The sequence below is a fragment of the Thalia democratica genome, chromosome 4, assembly GCF_965202585.1.
Source record: "Thalia democratica chromosome 4, ktThaDemo2.hap1.1, whole genome shotgun sequence".
Classification (NCBI taxonomy): domain Eukaryota; kingdom Metazoa; phylum Chordata; class Thaliacea; order Salpida; family Salpidae; genus Thalia; species Thalia democratica.
In genome coordinates, this window is record NC_139168.1 from 41,466,438 (window position 1) to 41,488,881 (window position 22,444).

A 22,444-nucleotide genomic window follows, 5' to 3' on the forward strand; every position below is an offset into this window, starting at 1 on the left:
AAAGTATTTACTTAAAATATGTTTTACTTATAAAAATTGTTCACTTAGTTAAATAAAATACTACCCAAACTATTTAATATAAAATCCTTAAATTAAAAATCAATTCAAAAAGAATATACTTAAGTAACTGTAAAAAAAAAACATAAAAGAGTAAACTATATATCTGTTGTACAAAATATTTCCTCCTATCATTTAGTATAAAATTTGTAACAAATAAATATATTCTTATTCACTTTAAAAACTTAAGTTACTCTACAAAAAATACAAATAATAAGTAAACTTAATCTTGGCATATACCTCTCTTATAACTTATTTTATAAATTTAAACAATTTGAAAAAATTATAAAGAGGTAAAGTATACACATTAACTTGTTACATAAAATACTAAAATAACTGCTTAGTTATAACAAACTCAATTATTTACTTAAACAAAAAACACTTTGATTCTAAAATTATCCTAGATAAACTTTTGTGTATATATCAGTTTCACTATGTAAGTGTCCTTGCTACAGATCATCAATACTAAAAGTCTTATAAAATGTGCTTGATCAAGTAGGGTACTTGTTCAATATGTTAATAGAAAATTTTTCCAGTTATATAAAGGATATTTTACTAATTTATACCAGATGAAGGCATTGGAAATAAAATTAAATATTTTTGTAAATTTCTTGGAAAATTTTGGAATTTTTTCTAACTTTAATAGACTTTCAATTAAGTTTTACCATTTGAAGGGTTTGGAAAACAAGGAATTTTGTAAATTTAAACTGACAAAATCTGACTTTTTTTTTTTAATTTTATCAAATTCCCTGACTTTTCCTGACTTTTTTTCAAAACCCCCATTTTTTCCGGACTTTTGTCACTTTTTTTAATTTTTCCTGATTTCCTGACTTTTCCTGACCAAGTGGTAACCCTGGATTTATATTTTCTTTTTATTTTTTTTTTTTTTATTCTTTTACTATTTAATTTTTTTTGGTAAAAAATATCAGTCTCAAACTTTACCCTTTGCAACCTCTCAAAGTTTTATTTTATAAAAACTATAAGTACTTCAAAGAAAATAAATATTTAGTATAGGTCTCGTTTGTATTCTTGAAACTTGTACTTAAATTCTTCAAAAAAATGTTATTGCTGTAGAGGAAAGAGGAAGTCTGATGTTTTACTACCATAAAAAAAATTACGTAAAGAATAAACTTTCTAACTAATAAAAATTATAATAAATACATACAGTTTGTATAACATTAATTTATAAATACTAGTAAGCTTTACTATAACCATTGTTAGTAAATTTAGTACTTTCCAAATTGTTGTGATAAAATCTAAAATACTTATCATATTTAGATGCCCATTACCTAACAATTTTAGCACTCTCTGAACATTTATTTTGCTTTAAACAATTTTGTATAAGTTAGCTTTTTCTTCCTTAATATTTTTTCTCCAGTCACAAGATTATATTTAGTTTTTACTTACAATTGGTTTCTATGTATGCATATTCAGATCAAATATTTACAAAAAATAGTGAACTTTTATTTTAAAAGTAATTGAAAAATAAATTTCAGTGGCAGCAAACTACAACCTGAGGACCAAATTCAGTCCCATGAGCATTTATATCTTGCTCACACACTTTTTGGCTTAAAGATCACTCATGCAAAACAAATAAGTTTGTTTATAATAAATATTCAAAAATGTCTACTTAATTTAGTTGTGTGTAGACAGCACAGTACTGCTATGACAGTTGTGCTTATTTATGAAAAAAAATTATAGTCTGTATTTAAAATAATTAAATTGTTGTTAAAGTATATTTCTGGACTACTTAAGGCCCGTGAAGACTTTATTAAAACAAATTTATCAAAAAGAAAAATTTAATGTTAACAACGCAGCATTTAATTAGTCACACCAAAAAAAGGGCGATATCGCCTTCTTAAGAGCGATTTTGGCTATCGGAGGGCGTTAATTACTAGTTTACATATTAAAAGGGAGATATTCAAAGAAGGAGAGCGATTTTTTTTTAATTTAGGCCAAGTAAGCGATTATAAAAAAAAGTTTTAGAATCATTTTTTTAGCGTATTATTGAGAAAAGTTTAAAAACTTTCTTTAAGCAAGTAAACAACAAATTATGTTGTATGTGTGTCTTACCACAAATTTTAATATTTTGAAACTTTGTAAAGTTTATGAATGAAGTCCCAAAGATTTTTACGCAGCAAGTGTAGTCTAACTTTTACAATAAAATCACTCTCATTTTCTTTATTATAACTATTTGCTTTTAAAACAGCTAAAGCTTATTTAATAAAGTTTAAAAGATTGCAATTTTTTCTTTTTACTGGTTATAAGTATTATTATAATTAGTTTTGCCAATTTAATGTTTTTGGTTGGATGCTTTATTTTTTTTTTCGTTAATTAAATTTTATGCAGATGAAAAATTGTAGTATTACAGCAATATAGTTATAATATTATAAACTCTATCTTTAACCGATCTTATCAAAAAATATATCATTAGTTTATGGAAAGACAATGAAAAATCTCAAAATATTTGGTCCAAGGACCTGGTGCCCGAAGAACCTTTTGATTATCGAGTTGTACACCACTGATACCTTTTAACGTCTTGTAATTAGAAAAATTAAAACATAATTTTATCGATATAAACTTATAATTTTAAATTGAAGTGGAGAATCTTTCAACGCGATCATAAATTAAAAATGTTTCACTAGTGAGCACATATTTTAGTAATAGGAAATTCGATGGTTTAACTAAAATAACTGTTTAAAATAAGTTACGATTATTTGCAAACTCATTAAAAAATTATTTGTGTTATTCAACTATACTGCTATTTTTAAACACGATGTTCATGCCATACATTTTGTCATTTAATGTCCATACACGTTGATAAATAGTGAAACCACTGTAAAAAAACAAAAATAACAATGTAGGTAACAAATAAAAATATTTTCACTAATTCAACCCACTTATAAATTAGTGGTCAGAACTGTAGAATGTGTAGACAGAACACGCAGTTTACACATTTAATATAAATGTAACTTTTATTTTAATTTTGGAAATAGATATACAAAACAATTGTAGAGAAATTTTTTTTTGTCCGTATTACATTCTCTTTGTACAACAATGGACTTAATGTTTAAAAATTAGTAAATTTAGTTTGAGAGTATACTTATGTTTTAGTGATGTATTATGAGCTTTGAAAAATAAACTTATATTTTTATCTATTTTTTTAGCAATATCAACCTGTATAATGAAATTAGAATCTAAATAAAGTTGTTTTAAAAATTTATTATTATATGTAGTTACAATAAGAATACTTTAATAATTTTTTACAGCTTTGCAATCGGAAGGCAATCATTTTGAACTCGTAATTGCTTTAGAATTATTCTTACCCAGCTTTTACGTTTTTAACTCTAATTTACCTTTTCTAAATCAATTCGTTTATTACTAAATTTGTTTTCAACTAGAAATTTCTAAAAATTTAATTTTTATTAATCTATAAAACCAACTTTTAATTCTAAAGTTTAACTAAAATCAGAAACAAAAAATTTTAGAAACGAGTCGAGTAAAAAAAAATAAATTAGAAACATAAAAAATATTAAACATGTTTATACTTAATCATGAATTTTATTTAAATATGTAGGTGTTTAGCAGCTCAGTGTATATAATTTTACAATAAACAGGGTTGCCATAAGTTTTCTTTTAGGTTTTTGAAAGTACAATCTTTTATGTCGGTTTTAATTACAAGATTAAATTTTAAGTAAAAAAGTTTGTTAAATAGTATAAAAGTATTCAAAAAAGATACTGTAATGCTACTTGAAATGTGTTTCATGAATAATAAAAACCTAGGTGATACAAAAAAATTATTATATTTGATAGATTTTATGTATCTAATCAAAACTTAATGTAAAAATTTAAGTTAAACAAAAATTTCTACGACTTTTGGCAACCCTCTATAGAATGAAAAATACTAAAACTAAAATCAACTTAATAGCTTAAAATAATTTATTATAAATATGAAAACGAAAATATTTCTATACAGGGTTGCCGAAAGTCGTAAAATTTCACTACTTATACAAAATTTATAAACATGTTTCGGTTTGATAGTATAAGACAACATAAAAAAATACTTTTCAGTGTACAATTTTAGATAACCTTTGTGGGCTACTAATTTTTCTAGTTACTAGTATTCTGAATGATATAAGATTAAAATTATCTCTGATGTTTGGCAAAATCAAAACAAATTCAACGAGTTTGGAATTTTAACGTTTAATTTAACATCAAAAGCATAACAGATTATAATTATTAGGTTCAACAGAAGTTTTGTGTACTGGCCTGGTGGTTTTATTTTCACGATACTTACGTTCGCATTAACAAATATTTCAAAAGCTTTATAAATCAATTTTACATAATAACTGAACACTCTAATTTTTACGCACTTCAAAAATGTTATTAAAAAATAAATAATAAATGCATAGTAATTGCAATTACTATTTCGTGAATTGAAACAAAAAATGTAAATCTTAACTAAAATAATTACTAACATTGGTCTTATACTACTTATTTTATTCTAATTCATGTACTATTAAGTTATTATTAATTTCAAGTATTGGAAAAAAAATTTTTAAATAAATTGTAAAACATTTCAACCTTTTCTGTTATTGTAGATTTGTTTGATAAGCTAAATTTCATATTCATCAACCAGCTTTTAGTATATTAAACTTACTTCCAATGTTGTATATATTTTTACTTCAAAAAAAAAGAATAACAATACTACTTTAAATCGATAACTTCATTAAATTTGGCTTAATAAACTAAAGCTGTAAAATATCAGGATAGATAAATAGGTTTTTATTTATTACTGTGTTTACAAAGTATGTAGCGTAAAAAAAGATCTAACGTTTATTAATCAAAAACTATATTCATATCATCTTCCTACTAAGTTTAAAAGTATCTAACAAAACGTTTAAGATTAAAAAATTAACACCACCTATTCCAAAACGATTACCTAATGAGTAGAAAAAGTCTTAAAACATACTAAAAAAATTCAACTAGACTTATAATAAAAATAAATATCAAAACAAAAGTTTTCTTAACAACGTTTTGTATAAAACTATTGAAGTAAAAAATTTCATCCCATTGAGTAAAATATTCTTAGTTTAAAATAACAGAAATCAACTTCAATCACTCATATCTTCATCATCTGTATACATTTCCTCATCGCTCGTAACATCTTCATCATTTATTTGCTCTAAGCATTTATCACACGCGCAATTGAACAGGTAGTTTTCACTGTGTGATAAATCATACCAATTACACAACGACGGTTACAATTGCTTAAATAAACTATCAATATTTAGTACACACTAAAAAGTTATTGTCTTTAATTTTCTCCTGAAATTTTTTTTGTTAGTTTTATTTTTGATAGTTATAAAAAAAAAAATTTCAGTGTCTTTTGTCTACTTAATCTTTTTTCTAAAATATAATACTACGACTATAAAATTTAAAAATATTGAGCGCTTTTTATCAATAGATTTTCTGTGTCAGTAATTCACAATTCATTAGAATTACTTTTCATAAAAAAACAATTGTTTGATGACTCATTTTACAAAAGCAAATTAAATTAATTTATTAAAAAAAAGACAAACCGCAAAACTTTCTGTCTACTGTGTCTGCTCCTATCAAGTTCACAACTGTCCAGATATGATATAAAAATTTCTTCGCCAACTTCGATTTTTTTCAGTGCTTTTAGTGTCATTCTGTTTAAATTGTACATATAGTTGGCAAATATGCAATTTATAACATTATGTGCAAAACATGTATTCTTTCTAATAAGCACAAATAAATTTTATTATTCTTGTTCAAGATGTTACAAAAATAGTAGAGATTTTTATTTCACTTAACTAAAAATAAAAATGTCCTTGTTTGTTTATAATATAATTTCTAAAAAAACCTTATGCCTAACTCAAAACTTTTTTAAATAAACTATTGACATATCAAATTAGTTTTTCGGTTGATATATATCACTTAAAATTTGCTATAAAATAGTTTAAAACAGTTGTTTATGTTTCGATTTTTCATTTAAGGTACACTACATTGTTGCTGATCTTTAAAAAAAACAGTATATCAATGAAAAAAATTTGAAGTTAAGCAAATTAAAATAACTCTAAACACATATCCTTTCTAGAAATATTATGTTATATATAAAGTCACTTTTATTTCAAACTAGTTAAACAACTTTTTGCCTTTTGTTACAAATTAACTAACTTCGATATTATATTTACTCATTATAAACTATGCTTACATATGATTACCATTTTCAAATGATATTTCTGCGTTAGGTTCACAACTGTGGTTACATTTGCTTTGAAGTACATACAAACCAGAACCTTCGCAATTCAGAAACTGACCAGCCTCTGAAAAAAATAATTTTCGTTAATAAAATAATCTTTTAGATTATGTTTTAAAAAATCAAAACACTAATTAGGAATTTAATAATATATTCTGAAAACACTACACAAAATATAGAGGAAGGTGGTATAAAAACCTTTATAACAAATTATAAACATAATATGTCTATTTTAAGTATGCAAATATAATTAAAATATTTTAAATTACACAAATTTCTTTAAATGTACATAACTAGAAAATAATAGAATTCAAAAGAGTGAATTATTTTCTGCCCCCCCCTTTGGCCTCACAATTGGTAGATGTCATTAGAAACTACTAATTTCTATTAATTTTATTGACAAAGCTATAGCTGTATTTCAAAAAGGTAAATATTTATTTTAGAATAAAATGAAGTGCAAAATTTTTAGGCAGTTGAAGAAACCGTTTTCTATTTGTTCGTAAAACTGGTTTACAGCTTCTGATTCTTGTTCTTCTTCAGATAAATTTTTGTACCAAGTATTTATGGAAGAGCTGCCAATCCCTTGCTGATTAGTACCTAAATTTTTTTAGATTGATCTAAAATTTAAAATTTTAATGAGAAGAAAATATACCAAATAATAATTGTATTTTAACTAACCCAGCAAAGCAAATAAATGCTTAAATCCCATCAAATCCAAGTAGCCGGCCATTTCGGGACTACCTAGCAAGTTTGCAACCATATCACGTAAAACTACTAAACTGCCTGTAATCATAATGATAATATAAGTTAAATCAATATTTATTAATTAATAGTTAATATGAGTATTCTTAAGGTCACAGAGGGGGTACTACCTGTTTTATTATACAATTTGGTCTCAGTTGGTATAATTTAATCTAAGTCACCAGACAATTTTACAGAAAAATTAAAGTTTAAAGTAGTTAATAAGATATAAGAGATTAAAGTTTGTAACTTGAATAGGATCCGAATAGAAGGAGCAAAACAAATCAAGTACAAAATAAAAGATGTTTTTATTAAGAATTTTATTTAATGTAACAATTTAAACGTTTTATTTCAAATTTTACAGCTAGTTCTTTACAAATTATTTTTTACATTACTTAAAGAGTATTTTTGATTTGATTTTTTGAGTATTGAGTAAATGCCTTCTTTCTAAGTTAATTTATAAAATTCCAACAAAGTTGACGGTCTTTAAAAATTTGTGGTCCTTAGGTTTGTATAAAACAACGTTTAAAAAACTGACCATGTATTCTAAGTTAAATAATATATTCTGCAAAAAGTAAGATATAGCTCATATTTATAGCTTTCAGTTTAGAGTCTATGTGGACTTATGTAAAAGTAGTGAATTGACATTCTATCCTATAACCTTAGAATATAACGTAAATACTAATTAAACAAGTTATTTAAGGAAGTTTTTTTTTGTAAAACAAACAAAAAAATTATGTAACTCTATTAAATTAAAAGAATTCAAAACTTCAAGCTTAATATTATTTGTTTCTAAAACAAAAAAAATATTTTAGCATAAAAAACAAAACTTAAACTTTCAAAAAGGTTAAAAAATTATATTTTTCAAATTACCACATTAGAGTATAAAGTGGCTTTAAAAGTAAACCTTTATTTTATTCCAAGCTATTCTGATTTTCTATTATTATACAACTAGAGACTTTGTTAAAAATTTAAAATATATATTTTAAAATATAAACCTTCAAACTTTTCTCCGAGCAGTTTATGGTTTATTTGCTGATGTTCATTGGATACGTTGTTACAAAAACTGTTTAAAATTCTACTAAACTCTTCTTTGTCATTTGCCTGCAACAATAAAAAAACTTTATGTATTTAAAAACAAAAAAAATAACGCAAATGGTAAGTTTTGTTTACTTGTCTGCACATAGCCATTAGTCTAATAACAATTTGAATAGTAGAAGTCTCTGGCGGGTAATGAGTTTGTCTCCAAACCTCGTCTAATTGATCTAAACCTTGAGTGTCAATTAAGTTTGAAGAAGGGCAAAGAACCTGATTAATTATAATTAGCTTAATTATAGTGAATACAAAAGAAACAGCTTAATATTCAAGTCAAACAAAACTTCGAACTTTTTATTTTATATATCAAATATTTTACAAAAAGTTAATTTTAGAAGAAAACTCACGTGACAAAATATAATCAGTAAATGGGTAAAACAAAACTTTTAATTTTCAAAAAATATATATGCTTTATAGAATTGTTTTTTTTTAATTGACAAAAGTCAAAGTTCTCAATGCGAAAGCAGAGATTAATACTTATAACATAAAAAACAACTAACGTGCGTATTGTATACGTTGAAACTTTAGTAAACAATACGAACATTAGTTGTTTTTGTATTATAAATATATATTTGTTTAAGTAGAAAAATGTATTATAAAATAAAGTTCAGTAAAAACAAATTACAAAGATAACAACTATCTTTAAAGTACATAATTAATCAAACTTAACAACATTTATCTGTGTTACCAATCATAATTTTTAGTACTTTTTTATTCAAGTACTTTTAAAATTGTTGTTAATATATTTCAACAAACTTGTTTTGTTAAATTATTTTCTTAAAATACATTATTTATAAATGATATCAGAAACATTTCAAGAAGAAAAAATGCACAGCAAAATACTAAGTTTAATAAACTACAAAGTTTTTATAATATTAACTGAAATTTTCACAGGTTACCAACACATAATCGTTTATCATATCAAAATCATTCTATTACAGTTAGTATGCAAAACTATGTTGTATAACTACAATTGTAAATAACTTAAAAACAAAAAATTGTTTGTTAGTATAGGTTATAAAAAAACAAGCAAATAGGCTTAAAATTTACAACTTTTTTATATTTCTAAAATTATTACTGCTGTAAGTTAAAAATTTACAATTCTCTATGCTTTAATCAAAAATTTTGAAGCATTTGAACTGAGAAAAACTGAGATTCTCAAATTTTTAAATAAAAAAACTGATTTAGCCTGACGTTTTTCAACTTTTTTCAAAAAAACTGACTTAGTCTGACGCGCATGAACCCTGTATGCTACATTATGAAATATGTCAGTTTTTCCCATAATAAATATAAATTAAGAGGAAATGATAACAAAATAAAATGTAAAAATAGTTTTAACAACGATTGGCAAGGTTCATTTTTTCAAAGAGTAGAGACTATGTGGAATAATTTACCACAGGGTGTAGTGTCGTGTGAGAAGATGAAACATTTTCGATTAAAACTAAAAAGATTAAATTTGAATAGTAAGCACAAATATAAGTAAAATTTATTAACTTTTCACAAAAAAAAAATATACAAAAAATTAAATAAAGATTTATATAATGTTTATCTAATTTATATTAGCTACCGATTTCTTCATTTTCCTATTTGTAATATTTCCCTACGCCTCCCCCTGACAGAATATCAATTTAATATAATTATTTTTGTACAAATAATTTTGTGCGTACTAAGTTATTGCCTTTTATACCAATCATATAAGTTAAAACTTGTCAATGAGTTTTTTTAACTTTAGCTATGTTTGATGATTTGTTTATTTTGTGTTGAATATAAATGTTTTTATTTTCATTATTCTAATTGTGTGTCTTGTTTAAGTGGCTCAGGTTTTGATGCCTGAGTCCAACATTGCTCAATAAACAATATAATATTAATATAATTTTACAAAAAGTTTAAGTTTTCAACAGAACAATTAAAAACAACAAAATTAAAAAAATATTATATTATAACTTTATAATAGAATACAATTACCTTGTGGTAGCGGTCCCAAGCCTTTTTTTTACACTCCACTGAACAGTACAAAACCTAGATTAAAATAATAGTAAAAAAAGTTTAATAAACGAAATAAGACTATATTTTACAACAGTCGAAATATGTATAAAATTTTACATCAAGGTTATTACTCTTTGAAGTTATATAATTGGCCTGAGTAACCAAAAACTAGTCTAAGTCAATTTAAACTAGCATGAGCGAGTCTGAGTTTACTATAAACCCTTCAAACTTTAAAAAATATATATTGATTTGTCTAATTTCTAAAAACAAGTACTAGCATGACTAGAAATAAGTACTTAAAAAAAGTTTCTTATGTTTACAAAACTCAATAAAACATACTTTTTAAAAGTTATAAAAATGTTTAAAGGCCAAACACTGTAAATTTCTAAATTAGTGTATGCATAAGTAAAATAGTATGTTTGTGTTTTATCTTAATACAAAAGTACAAAGTATTAAAAAGGATTTTAAACAAGTTTAGCTACCAATTAAACTAAGATAAATGTACTTATTTAAAAAGTTTAACTATGGTAAACAACAAGAACTTATATATTTTAATCAAATTTTGTCTTACCATAAATAATTTTTAACTTTAGCTCTCAAAAAAAATATATCAGAGCAGAGCTAACTGCAAGTAGAAAAAACTTTAACTCACAATTCAAAGTCAACACTATAAAACTGGCAAAAAAAAAAATTTTAGCGCACAAGTTAACTAAAAAATTACAAAGTATTGAAAACTGAGTCATTTGAACCACATTTAAGCTCTATAAAAAAACTAGTCTGTTTTGTCATAAAGTCTTTAAAGTAGCCGGACTCAAATATTATGAAGTCAGCTTAATTTAGCCTAATTTCTTCAAAAACTTCAAACTAGCTTGAGTTATCATAAGTGTGTAACAATGTATTTAAAAAACTTCAAACAAAAAAGTTTGAAAAGGTTTAAACTAGTTTGTAGTTGAGTTTAAATTCCAAGAAATGATAAAAATGAAAACTAAAATCAAAGATTACAAAATAGAGTTAAGTTAAAAACTTTAGCTATAGTCTTCAGTAAAAATAAAATGTTTCAAAAATAGCCAAATTTTGTATATAAACCAACACTGTATTAAGTGGTTTTAATAATAAAAATGACTAATAACAAAGATTAATTTTACAAACATTGCATCCTTCACACTTTACACAGAAACTATTATCAATTTGTTTGTCAGGAAAAGGTAGTTGAACTATACTGCCGTTTGATAAACGCTTTGCCATTTCTTCTGCAGTTTCTAGAGATTTCATACAGTAATCGCATGCCTGTTTAAAAAACAAACTTAAGCAAAACAACTGACAAATCATAGAAAATTTGGTCCTATATAATTACTATCAAAAAACATACATCTATTTTCTTTTGTCTTCACCTTCAATACTCTACAACTTAATTTTGCATAAATTCAGTAGACTAAGTTCTTAGATAACAAACCTTTATTGTTTATTAAGCTTCTGTGATAGTTTTCAAAATAAACTCATTATATTAATAAACAAATAACCAAAACTATTTTAACATTTAAAATTTAATAAGCCTTGAAATCTTACTAGCTAACTATTCTAAAAGAGTGTTTCTTGAAATATCTTAATCGGTCCAAAATATTGCCAATAAAACTAACCAAATATTTACACAACTTGTTCCATGAAAACTGAGCACTTACAAAAGGTTCCTCTTCGAAAATTAAATCTCCCTGATTGATATTAGACTCTGCAAATACACCTTGACCCTGTAAGTTTATATTTAAATTTTATTGCTAATTTATTTTAATAAGTCTTAAAGTGTATTTACTTAGTTTTTTTTTGAAAGTTTTGTAGCATTAGTATCATTGTTAAAACTTTAGAGTTATAATAATCCTATACAACTAAACATTTTTTTTTCTTTATCTACTTACCTGATTAAATAAAAACATCTTATGAAAGTTAAGAAAGTTGAGAGAAAGTATTACATAAAATTTTTATTAGACAACTGCTAAATAACTTTTTTTAAGTACTTCATAGTGTTGCTGATTTTCACAATCATAACAAATAAATTAAATTTAAACAAATAAAAATACGAAAAGGTTACAAAACTATAATATTTCATTATTAATTAAACTTTTTACACTGTTTAAGAAAATATATATGATTGCAAATATTTTAAAAACTTCTATTTATCTGAGAAATATAAAAAACTTACAACTTCTTCATTAATTTGTTTCACTGAATATTTGGTCATTTTATTTTAATTTAAGTTATAAATCTAATGAAATTGTTTAATTCATTTAAAATAGGTATGTATACTTTTAGAAAAAAATAAATTTAAAAAAAATCTTAATAAACACATTCTGTTTTTCAAATAACTATCAAAATAAATGAAGTTTAACTATAATCCACTAACTCATAAAAACATAATAATTTTTTTCACTTTAATTTAAGACTTTTATAGATATAAACGATGCAAAAAACAGTAAAATAGTTTACAAGTTTAGAAATATATTGATACTTTTATTTGGTTATCATGAAAAATTAAACTTGTTTGAATAGATATTATTTGAGTGTCTAAAACATGGTTTCCCAAAGTGAGCCATTTATAAACATTACATAAATTTAGAAAGCCATAAGCAGCAAAGGGGGATGAGCAAGGGGCAACAGGGAGGCCATTAGGCCATAGTTTGCAACTTAAACTAGATATATTGGAGTTGATGTTGAACAGCAGAAAAAAAGGTCTTAGGCGTATTAAATGGAAGTATTTTGAGAAATATTGTCTAAGGGACCATAGCTTTTTTCTATTTCTTTTAAAGGGCCTTACAAAAAAAAAGGTTAGGAAATACTGGTCTAAAAGATTTGAATTTTAGCTTTTGTCTTTATAAAACATGTGTAAATCTTTCTTCATTTATTTAAATTTCGTTAGTTTCAGTATACAGTGTAGAATTCAAGATATACTAATAGAACAACATAATTTTCTAAAAAGAACCATAAAATGATTATATTTAGACAAAATCAGTATATTATTGTATACAATAAATTTTCTCATAATTTTAAAATATACTATTTTTAATTTATAAATACTAGAGTTAAAGAATATTATTTAACGTGTTTTTTGACAACATACAAAACCTAAGTTGTTCAATGATTACATAAATGCATTATTATAATTCTTTACAACATTTATAAACATAATTAAATCTAGCTTTATCTAGTTATGGTTTATCTTTTATTTTTGCAAACCATAACTAAAGTGTATACCCTTAACCCTAACAAAACTAAGTTTATATTATATCTAGAATCAATGGTCAAAAAATAAGTTCTGAGAACAAATGCAATTAACTATATACATATTTTTATACAAATTTAAACAACTTTAAAATGAAACTTTTAAGCTTAAAAAATATTTTCATCATAGTTTAAAATAATCTTACAGCTTTTTTTTCACTTGTTTGTATTAAAAATGAAAATACCTTAAAAGGTTTATACAACATAGTATCTAAATACAATTAGAAATATTTCATAAGATCAACAGGGTTGCCACACAATTATGATATACCAAAGTCTTCTCAGCCTTAAAAATCCATCCTCAAATATACAAAATTTAGCAAATTTTTTAAATGATTTTAATTCACATACTCAAATACCTTAAAAGATTTTAAACAATTAAGAACAACAAACTTACGGATCAAGGGTAAGAGTTAGCAGTAACAGTGATAAAATAAATACTTAATAAAAATTAAAAATAAAAAACAGAAAATTAAAAATTAATTAACATATACATTTAATATATTTATAAAAAAAACTACCCACAGAGTGTAAGGGTTAGGGGTAATAGTGATAGAAAAATAAATAGTAAAAAATTAAAGTTAATAAAAATAAAAATTTCAACCAGTGCAAAAGTGTCTTTGAGTGGACTTTTGTTAAAAAACATTGAAAATTGTAAGCCTTAAAGACTTTTGAAAAGGGGTTTATGCTAAATAAAAAAAGTTTATTAAAAAAATGTCTAGTTTTAAAGTTAAAAAAAGAACTTTTCCTAACATTTTTATTTGAAATAAAGTTTTTATTCATAATGTACAAACCAATCAAAACCATTTAAAATAATTTTTTGTTTAAAACATTTAAAATTGTAAGTGTAGAAGATTTTTGAAAAGAGGCTTATGCTCAATGGAAGAAGTTTACCACAAAAAAATAGTCTCTTTTTAAGTTAAAAAATAACTTTTCATTTTTTTTTTTTTGAAATAAATTTATTATTCATAATCTACAAAGCAATCAAAAACGTTTAATATGTTTTTTGTTTAAAAACATTGAAAATTGTAAGCTTAAAGATTTTTGAAAACACACATTTAAAGATTTTTTTTTATTTTGAAGAATAGATTTTTGATCCTGAAAAGACCACAGTTCCATGATATTTTTAATTTCTTTTAAACTCAGGCTGATTCAGCATAGTTTTGTAAAAAACTCAGGATAGTTTTAAGATTTTTAAAATCTCATGATTGTTTTATTCATCCATTTTTTTAATGAGATATAGTTTATTCAGTTGTTAAATTTTGTTATTTTATAACCGATTTTGTTGAAGAACTTGAATTTTAGTAATTTTTAAAATATTTTTTTTTAAGTTTGACAAAACTCAGGATGACTCAGGACAGTATAAGGTCACTTAGGAAAGCTTTTTGATTTAAGGGCATAGGGGGGGGGTAAACACCCTTTTTTGGTTTTTGATCTTATTTTATATAGTTTTTACTAAGCTACAAGATGCTTTTTACAGATTAAAAAAATTCAAAATAATTTTTGAGATATAGCCGGTCAAAGTCAGAGGCAACAGTAGGATCCTTATGGGAGGTGCAAACTAAAACGTCAAATAACTAGAAATCACTAAAAATCTATCTCCTCCTACGTTTTTTGAGATAACTACCTCAAATTTTCAGGAAATGTTCCTTGCAGTATTTAGAAAATTCTGTTGGAACAGAATTTAAAAAAATTAAAAAATAAAAATTTTATAACAAAAAAACAAAAAAAAAACTGTTTTTTTTGTTTATTTTTTATATAAAAATTTTATTTTTTATTTTTAAAAAAATTCCTTCCGACAGAATTTTCTAAATATATCAAGGAACATTTCCTGAAAGTTTGAGGTAGTTATCTCAAAAAACGTAGGGGAAGATAGATTTTTAGTGAAATAGCCTATTTTTGCCGTTTTAGTTTGTGCCTCCCATAAGGATCCTATTGTCGGCTTCGACTTTGACCAGCTATATCTCAAAAACTATTTTGATTTTTTTAAATCTGTAAAAAGCACCTTGTAGCTTAGTAAAAACTATATAAAATAAGATCAAAAACCAAAAAAGGGTGTTTACCCCCCCTATGCCCTTAATTAGTAGTGACCCTGGATAAATTAAAATATTTTCATTCAAAATATGAAAATGTGCATGTTTACTAATTTGACCAGTTATATGTAAGCAGAATTCCAATTATTTTTTTTTTATAGTATATATCTTGAAAATTAAAAAAATTTTTGTTATATATTCATAAAAATAATGTTAATAAATTTATTATTGTTATATCAACCACATCATTACTATTTTTGCATTTCAACTTTCTTTATAACAATTCATTTTAAATTTAAAATTATTAATAGATTTAATAAAAAACAAAATAAATTTCTTGTTAGAATGACAACCTTAAGAAAAAGTTGAAATGTCACTATAGTAATGTCATGTCAATAAAACATTAGTATTTGAAAAGACATTTTTTCAGTGTAAGTGAGACCTGAAAATAGTAAAAAGTATGAAAAAAATATTAACCAAAAAGAAGTTTTTGTATATTAACCTTTCTTCAATGGAGATAGTATGGAGAAAAAACTTTTGGTCATTAATTAAGTATAAGTTAAAATGTTCTTTTTAAACTTAGCTTAAATGATACTTAACTCTTCATTTATAACTCTCAATTTAAAATAATAAAATGTTTCTGGTTAAGTGATATTTAAAGATATCTAATGCTAAACATGTATTAACTACTGTTTTCTGTAAAATAAAATGAAAATATTATGACTACAAACACTTTTAAAATAACTATAATTTGCTTTATTAAATAATTCAATAAGATTTTGTTAAAATCTCAAAAACTCAGCGTACTCCCCTAACTTGACTACTTTATGTTTGTAGTAGTACATTAAATAAACACGAGTGTGAAGTTAGCTTGGTAAGGTTCTTCAAGAATTTTTTTTAAATGTCCAAACTTTAGACCCAACTATTTTCCTTATCTTAATAGCAAAATAAAGACTTTTTCATTTCAAAGAATGGTCGTTTGTATTTAATTTAAAAAAAAATCCATTAGATTGGGGTTTTACTTTTAGTGTGGGGCCCCTAAGAAAACAATGAGTTTTTTTATCAATTTTTACTTAGCTCAAATTAAACACAATTTTAATTTTTTAATATTCATATTTATTAGTAAAAAAATTCTGTACAACATTTTGTTTTTTTCAACTCTTAGTTTTTTGTACTATTTAGCCTTATACTAGAATTCCTAATTCCAGAATAAGGCCAAATAGTATTTATATCTGAATAATGTTATACAAAATTTTTTTTAGAGCTGTTAGTATTTTGTTTTATTTGGCTTTATTTCGGAATTAGGAAATATAGAATAAGGCTTAATAATACAAAATATTAACAGTTGGAAAAAAAAGTGTTGTACAGAATTAATTCACTAATAAATAAAAATTTTATTGAAAAATATATATTTTTTATATTTATTTTTGTGTTAAATTCGAGCTAAGTAAAAACTGTTAAAAAACTCATTTTTTCTAAGGGACCCCACACTAAAAGTCAAACCCCAATCCAAAAAATAAAAAAAATCAATTAAACACAAAGGACCTTTTTCTAGAATTAAAAAAAAAGTTTTTATTTAGCTATTAAGATAACGAAAATATCTAAATCTAAAGTTTGGACAACTTTTATAAATTCTTGAATAACGTTACCAAGCTAACTTCACACTCGCTAAGAAAACTATCAAAAAAAAAAAAAGTTTATGTCAATAGTATATCCCATAAAATAGTTTATGCCCGTTTTTGTTTTTACCTTTGAATATAGTTTTTTTTAAGAACAAAAAGTAAAATTAATCAATTTTTTAGTCAAGTTTTGAAATTAATATGATATGCATCAAAAAAAAAGATCAAAAACAAGAACTGTTAAATACTGTAACCTGCCACCATAGAAGCCAAATGTAGCTGAAACGCGGAAAATTGGTTAAAAAATGAGCTATTTTCCACAATAGCTGGTAGCTTAGCATAAACCTCTTTTAACCAAAATTTTTATTTTTGTAGCAGAACGGCCTTAAGGGGCGTCACGTAAAGGGGAATCCCGTTATACAAAACATTTTGAAAAAAAATTTTATCAAAGTTTATAAACTGTAGTAACAATGCTTGTAACTACAAGTTGTAAGGTTTAAAATAATAAATTTAAACTGTGACAAGTTAAATTATTGTAAAAGGTTCTAAAGGAACACTGCTCTTCAAATAAAGTAAATTTGGAAATATTTAAAAAATGCTCATGCTCATAACTTTTATAAAAAAAATCATCAGTATTAAAAAGCCAATTTTTAGTATGTTTTAAAATTTCAATAAATTATTTATATTTTTCATTTTTTCAGATAGAAAATTAAATAACTTATTTAAATGTTAATTTAAACTTATTTAAACTTTTTTATATTGTTTTACGAAAATAAGACGAAATAAGACTTTCAGCAAAATAGTAAGCTTAGTAAGTTGTTTATGAAACATTGCCAAATCCCTAATTACACTAGATATACACATTTTTAAATTTACAAAGTGTTCAATTTAATGTTAAGAAGCAAAACAGAGGAGAGTGGAGTAAATCTGATGGTTGTCTACCATAAAAAATTAAAATATCCTAGAAATAAAAGAACAAATTGTGATTAAAGTCTTAGAATACTTAAAGATTTTTATCAAAAAGTTTTCTTTTTATTTAAATTTTTGTATTCTCTTTTATATGTTGAATGTTATAATGAATTTTCAAATGCCTTATTTAAACTTCAAATTTTATGATTTCATTCAAGTAATATAGTTTATAACCAAAATATTACTATATTCAAATTACTATTTATTCAAACATAAGTTTATCATTTTTTCAAAAACAAAAATAAGGTTTAACATTTTTTTTTAGTTTTTAGAAATGTCTCTTTGACTTAATTTTTGCACATTTTTGCTGGTCACTCTTTACTCAAAAAAAAAAAACAACAGATTGAGTCTTAATGAAATTGGTAAATAAGATTTCTTGTAACAATCTATCTGCAAATTTTAATTTAATTATGTCTTGCATTATAAAGTCTAGGACTGTTTGTATAGGAGCCATATACAAAGTAGCCTACAAATGTGCATAATTGTGTTAACCATTGAAATGATGAAATTGGTTAACCTGTGTTATTAAATTAGTCCAGTTTTATAAGCTAACTCTTATTAAAAATATCTTTGAAGACTCTCCTTTTGTAACAACTAAATATTTTAACTGTATACTTATTAATTATTCAAGAATTATCTAAATGACTTTAGATTAGTAAAAAACACTTTACCTATTATTTTAGAACTTAACAGTTATATAATGTTTTCTTTTTAATATTTATCATTTTATTTACTCTTTTTAGCTCTTCTTTGATTTATTAAATAAGTTCTTCTGTTATTTGACAAATAGTTTTGTTACAATTTTGGTTTTGATAAATTATGTTTTACAAGAATTCTAGAAGTTATGATATTATAGCTTAAGTTTAGAAGTGTACAAATTTTCTAAAAACAGCTGTGTTTAAATCAAAACTAAATGTCTTTTATTCACTAAAAACAATTAGTCAAGTATTATGTAAAATAATCCTAAAAAAATTAAAAATAAGTTTTGTGTAATAAGTATAACAAAATAATAGTTAAATAATTGATCTTAATCATCTAATTGTTATAAAAAAGAATCATTAAGAACAGTTTTAATAAAATATTCATTATAAAATTTGATGGATTTGCTTCATTAAAAAAGTTTTCAGCTCACATTTCTCATATCCTACAATATATGAGCAAACAAGTAAAGTTATGGCTTTTAAAGCGTTCAAATAGTCAATGAAAATGTACTTTAATTTTTGTGGTGGACTTTAGATAAAATGTTTGTGCTAAGAATTAATGTTTCAATTTTAAAGTTTGTTTGTATCATGTAAAAATTTAACATCAGTAGATTATTTTTTTTTATAGTATCATCCATCAAGTCTATACTAAGATATTTTATACAACTAAAAACAGTTTCAATTAACTTTTAAGATATATTCAGTTAAAAAAAAGTTTCAGATACATACTGTGTGTGGCACTCTTAGGATAGTATGAACTTTTTTTTGAAATCTCATGTTAGTGCTGATATCCTTTAAGTATCTCATACCGGTTTTTATGCCTTAATTATTTCTTATTTCTTACAAATATTGATTTTTTAAATTCTTCTGTAATTATTTAAGTATCTTTTCGTATTTAAACTTAATTAGTATTATTTTTAATCAAAAATTTTATAACAAAAACGTTTTGTTTCTATTTAATTATAAACTCTAACTAGTCTGAGGTAACACAGACTGACTATTTTGTCTCAAAGAGTGGCAATTCTGATTATTATTAACTCAGCTAAATTATAATTACATTAACTTAGTAGTTAGAATAGTTAAAAGCAAAGTATACATTTGTAAGTTGTTTAAAAAGTAGGAAAAACATCTATCTAACTAACTAATGAATTTTTATTAAGTATTAAGTAAAGAAAAAATAATAATATTTATTTTAATAGCTTATTACTAACAAAACAATGTTTTACTCCTATATTTGCATATAGGAGATCCTCAGTTGTTGTTAACAAATTTGAAAAAAAAAGTTTGACCAAATAAATAGAAGTAAAATAAAATTAAAAACAAAATATTGAAATAGGCATTTAAGTCAAGAACTTTAAATTGATTAATTTAAAAAAAGTAACAATATTACTAAAAAAATATGTACAATTATCATTCCCAATATTTATTTAATCCAAAATACTAAAAAAATATTATTTTTTATTTTATGATAGTTAACTTTATAACAGCCTATTTAATATGAAGCACTAAAACATTTATTTGTCACAGCTGGTTAAAAATGATAGCTGTCAAAATTGAAGCACCTACTAGGAAGAATAAACAAAAATACACTTCTAAATGGAAATCTGTTCCTGAGTTTAAAGGTAAAGTAGTTGATTATTGCTTTACATAAATAAGACTTATCTATTAAATATAGAATATGATTTTACTAATAGACTGGATTATGCCTGATGTTTCTAGTTCATACCACGTAATGGTGTAGATATTTTAAGAAAAGATTTAAGTCTTAAATACCATGCTAATACTAGCCAACATTTGAAAAAAGTTAGTTTTAATTAATCATCCTACCAAAAATTTTGAATAACAATTAAAAACATATTAAGGGCATAGGGATGTGATCACCATTTTTACAATTTAGTCTTATAATATTGAATTTTAACTAAGCTCCAAGTTGCTTTTTACAAATTTAAAAAATTAAAATTACTTTTTGAGATATAGCAGGTCATATTGGACAGCAACAATAGGTTCCTTTTGGGAGGGGCAAAGTAAAACAGCAAAAAAAGACTACTTCACTAAAAATCTATGTTCTTCTACGTTTTTTGAGATAAATGCCACAAACTTTCAGAATATGCTCCTTGCAATTTTTAAAAAATTGTGTCGGAAGAGAATTTAAACAAATAAAAATAGATAATTTGTGACAAAAAAACAAAAAAAAAAGCTGTTTGTTTTATTTTTATTTTTTTATAACTTTATTTTTTTAATTTTTAAAACATTCTTTCTGACAAAGTTTTGAAGTACTTTAAACAACATATCCTGAAAGTTTGAGGTATTTATCTCAAAAAACATAGGAGAATATAGATTTTTAGTGAAGTAGTCTTTTTTTTTTGCTGTTTTAGCTTGCCCCTCCCTAAAGGAACCTATTGTTGCCTCCCACTTAGACCTGATATATCTCAAATTTTTTTTATTATTATTAAAACCAGTAAAAACCATCTTGTAGCTTAAAAACTCAATAAAATAAGATAAAAATGTGAAAAAAGTGTTAACCCTCCTATGCCCTTGATACTTTTATTAAAATTTGTTTGCATTTCTTGATTTTAAAAATAACTAAACTAATTTTCATACTGCTCTACTATTAGCATGTAGTTTTCATAGATATTCATGATTAAAACTTCAATAACAGGTTTTATTGATTATTTTTTTCATAAATCGGCTAGATTATGCATGCTTGTTTTCTAAAATATTATCATTTTGTATAAACTTTACCGGAACACAGTAAGCTGAAAACGGGTTAAAGCAGCCATTGGTTATAATAAAATAATCTTGCTAAAAAAAAAAATCTACAAATTTTAAAACATAGTTTAACAAAGTTTGATACTTTTTTGTTTTGAAATTAGTTTTGTTGTTTTTCTGCTTGAAGTATTTAAGAAGTTATGTAAGTTTAAATCCAACTAGTTTTTGCCTATACAGTTTGAAAACTACTCCGAATTCTTAATAGTTTTGACAAAATTTTCTTGCAGAATGTTAGAGAAAAATTTCTGTAAGACTAATTTAGAGAAACTTTTTTAGCATTTTTTTAAAACTTTGTTGAAATAGTATTGGAAAATACAATAAGTTATTTAAAAACTTAAAATTTTTAACTTAACTTTTTTTAATTGATATTTTTTCAAAAAAAAAAGTGCAAATAGGCATCAGGATGTTGCTTGTATAAACCTAAAATTAGTTAATTTCCTAATGATTGTTTTATTTTGTAAAATTGAACATAGAATTTTTATCACATTTGCTTAAACATAAAAAAATGAAGATATTTCAGCACCAAGCAGTTGAAATATTCTCTTTTAAAAATACTTTGTAGTATATTACCATAAATCATCAATGAAATTTTCAAAAGATTATAAGTTTTAAATTGAGAAAATATACACTTTTTTTTCAATTTTTTAAAGAATTCTGACATTTTTTAACACTAAACCAAAGAAATCGAAAAACCTAAAAAAGTTTTTATATAAAAGCTTCTAAAGTATTTTTTAGCAGTTGATGTTGGCCTTAACTTTGATAAAAATTTTAGGTTTTTTCAACTTATTTTCTTTTTTCAAAAAGGAAAAATTTGCTACATTTAAGCTTACATAATTTAGATTTATTCACAGGCCACAGATGAGATATTTATATATTCAATAATTTTATATTTTTTTTTTACTGAGATATTGTTTCTTCCAA

At 23.8% G+C, this 22,444-nt stretch overlaps 1 protein-coding gene across 1 annotated transcript; it reads right to left on the reverse strand.

Moving 5' to 3' along the window:
* Positions 1–4,371: 4,371 nt before the first annotated feature.
* On the reverse strand, positions 4,372–12,421 carry LOC145833900 (protein-lysine N-trimethyltransferase SMYD5-like). The gene is made up of 11 exons (XM_082941152.1): positions 12,357–12,421; positions 11,800–11,907; positions 11,312–11,449; positions 10,142–10,195; positions 8,255–8,389; positions 8,080–8,185; positions 7,019–7,123; positions 6,824–6,937; positions 6,296–6,407; positions 5,640–5,750; positions 4,372–5,283 (listed from the first exon to the last, which is right to left on the reverse strand). The coding sequence occupies exons 1-11, from the start codon at positions 12,393–12,395 to the stop codon at positions 5,172–5,174; spliced, it is 1,134 nt and encodes a 377-aa protein (XP_082797278.1). The 5' UTR covers positions 12,396–12,421; the 3' UTR covers positions 4,372–5,171.
* Between the last annotated feature and the right edge of the window lie 10,023 nt (positions 12,422–22,444).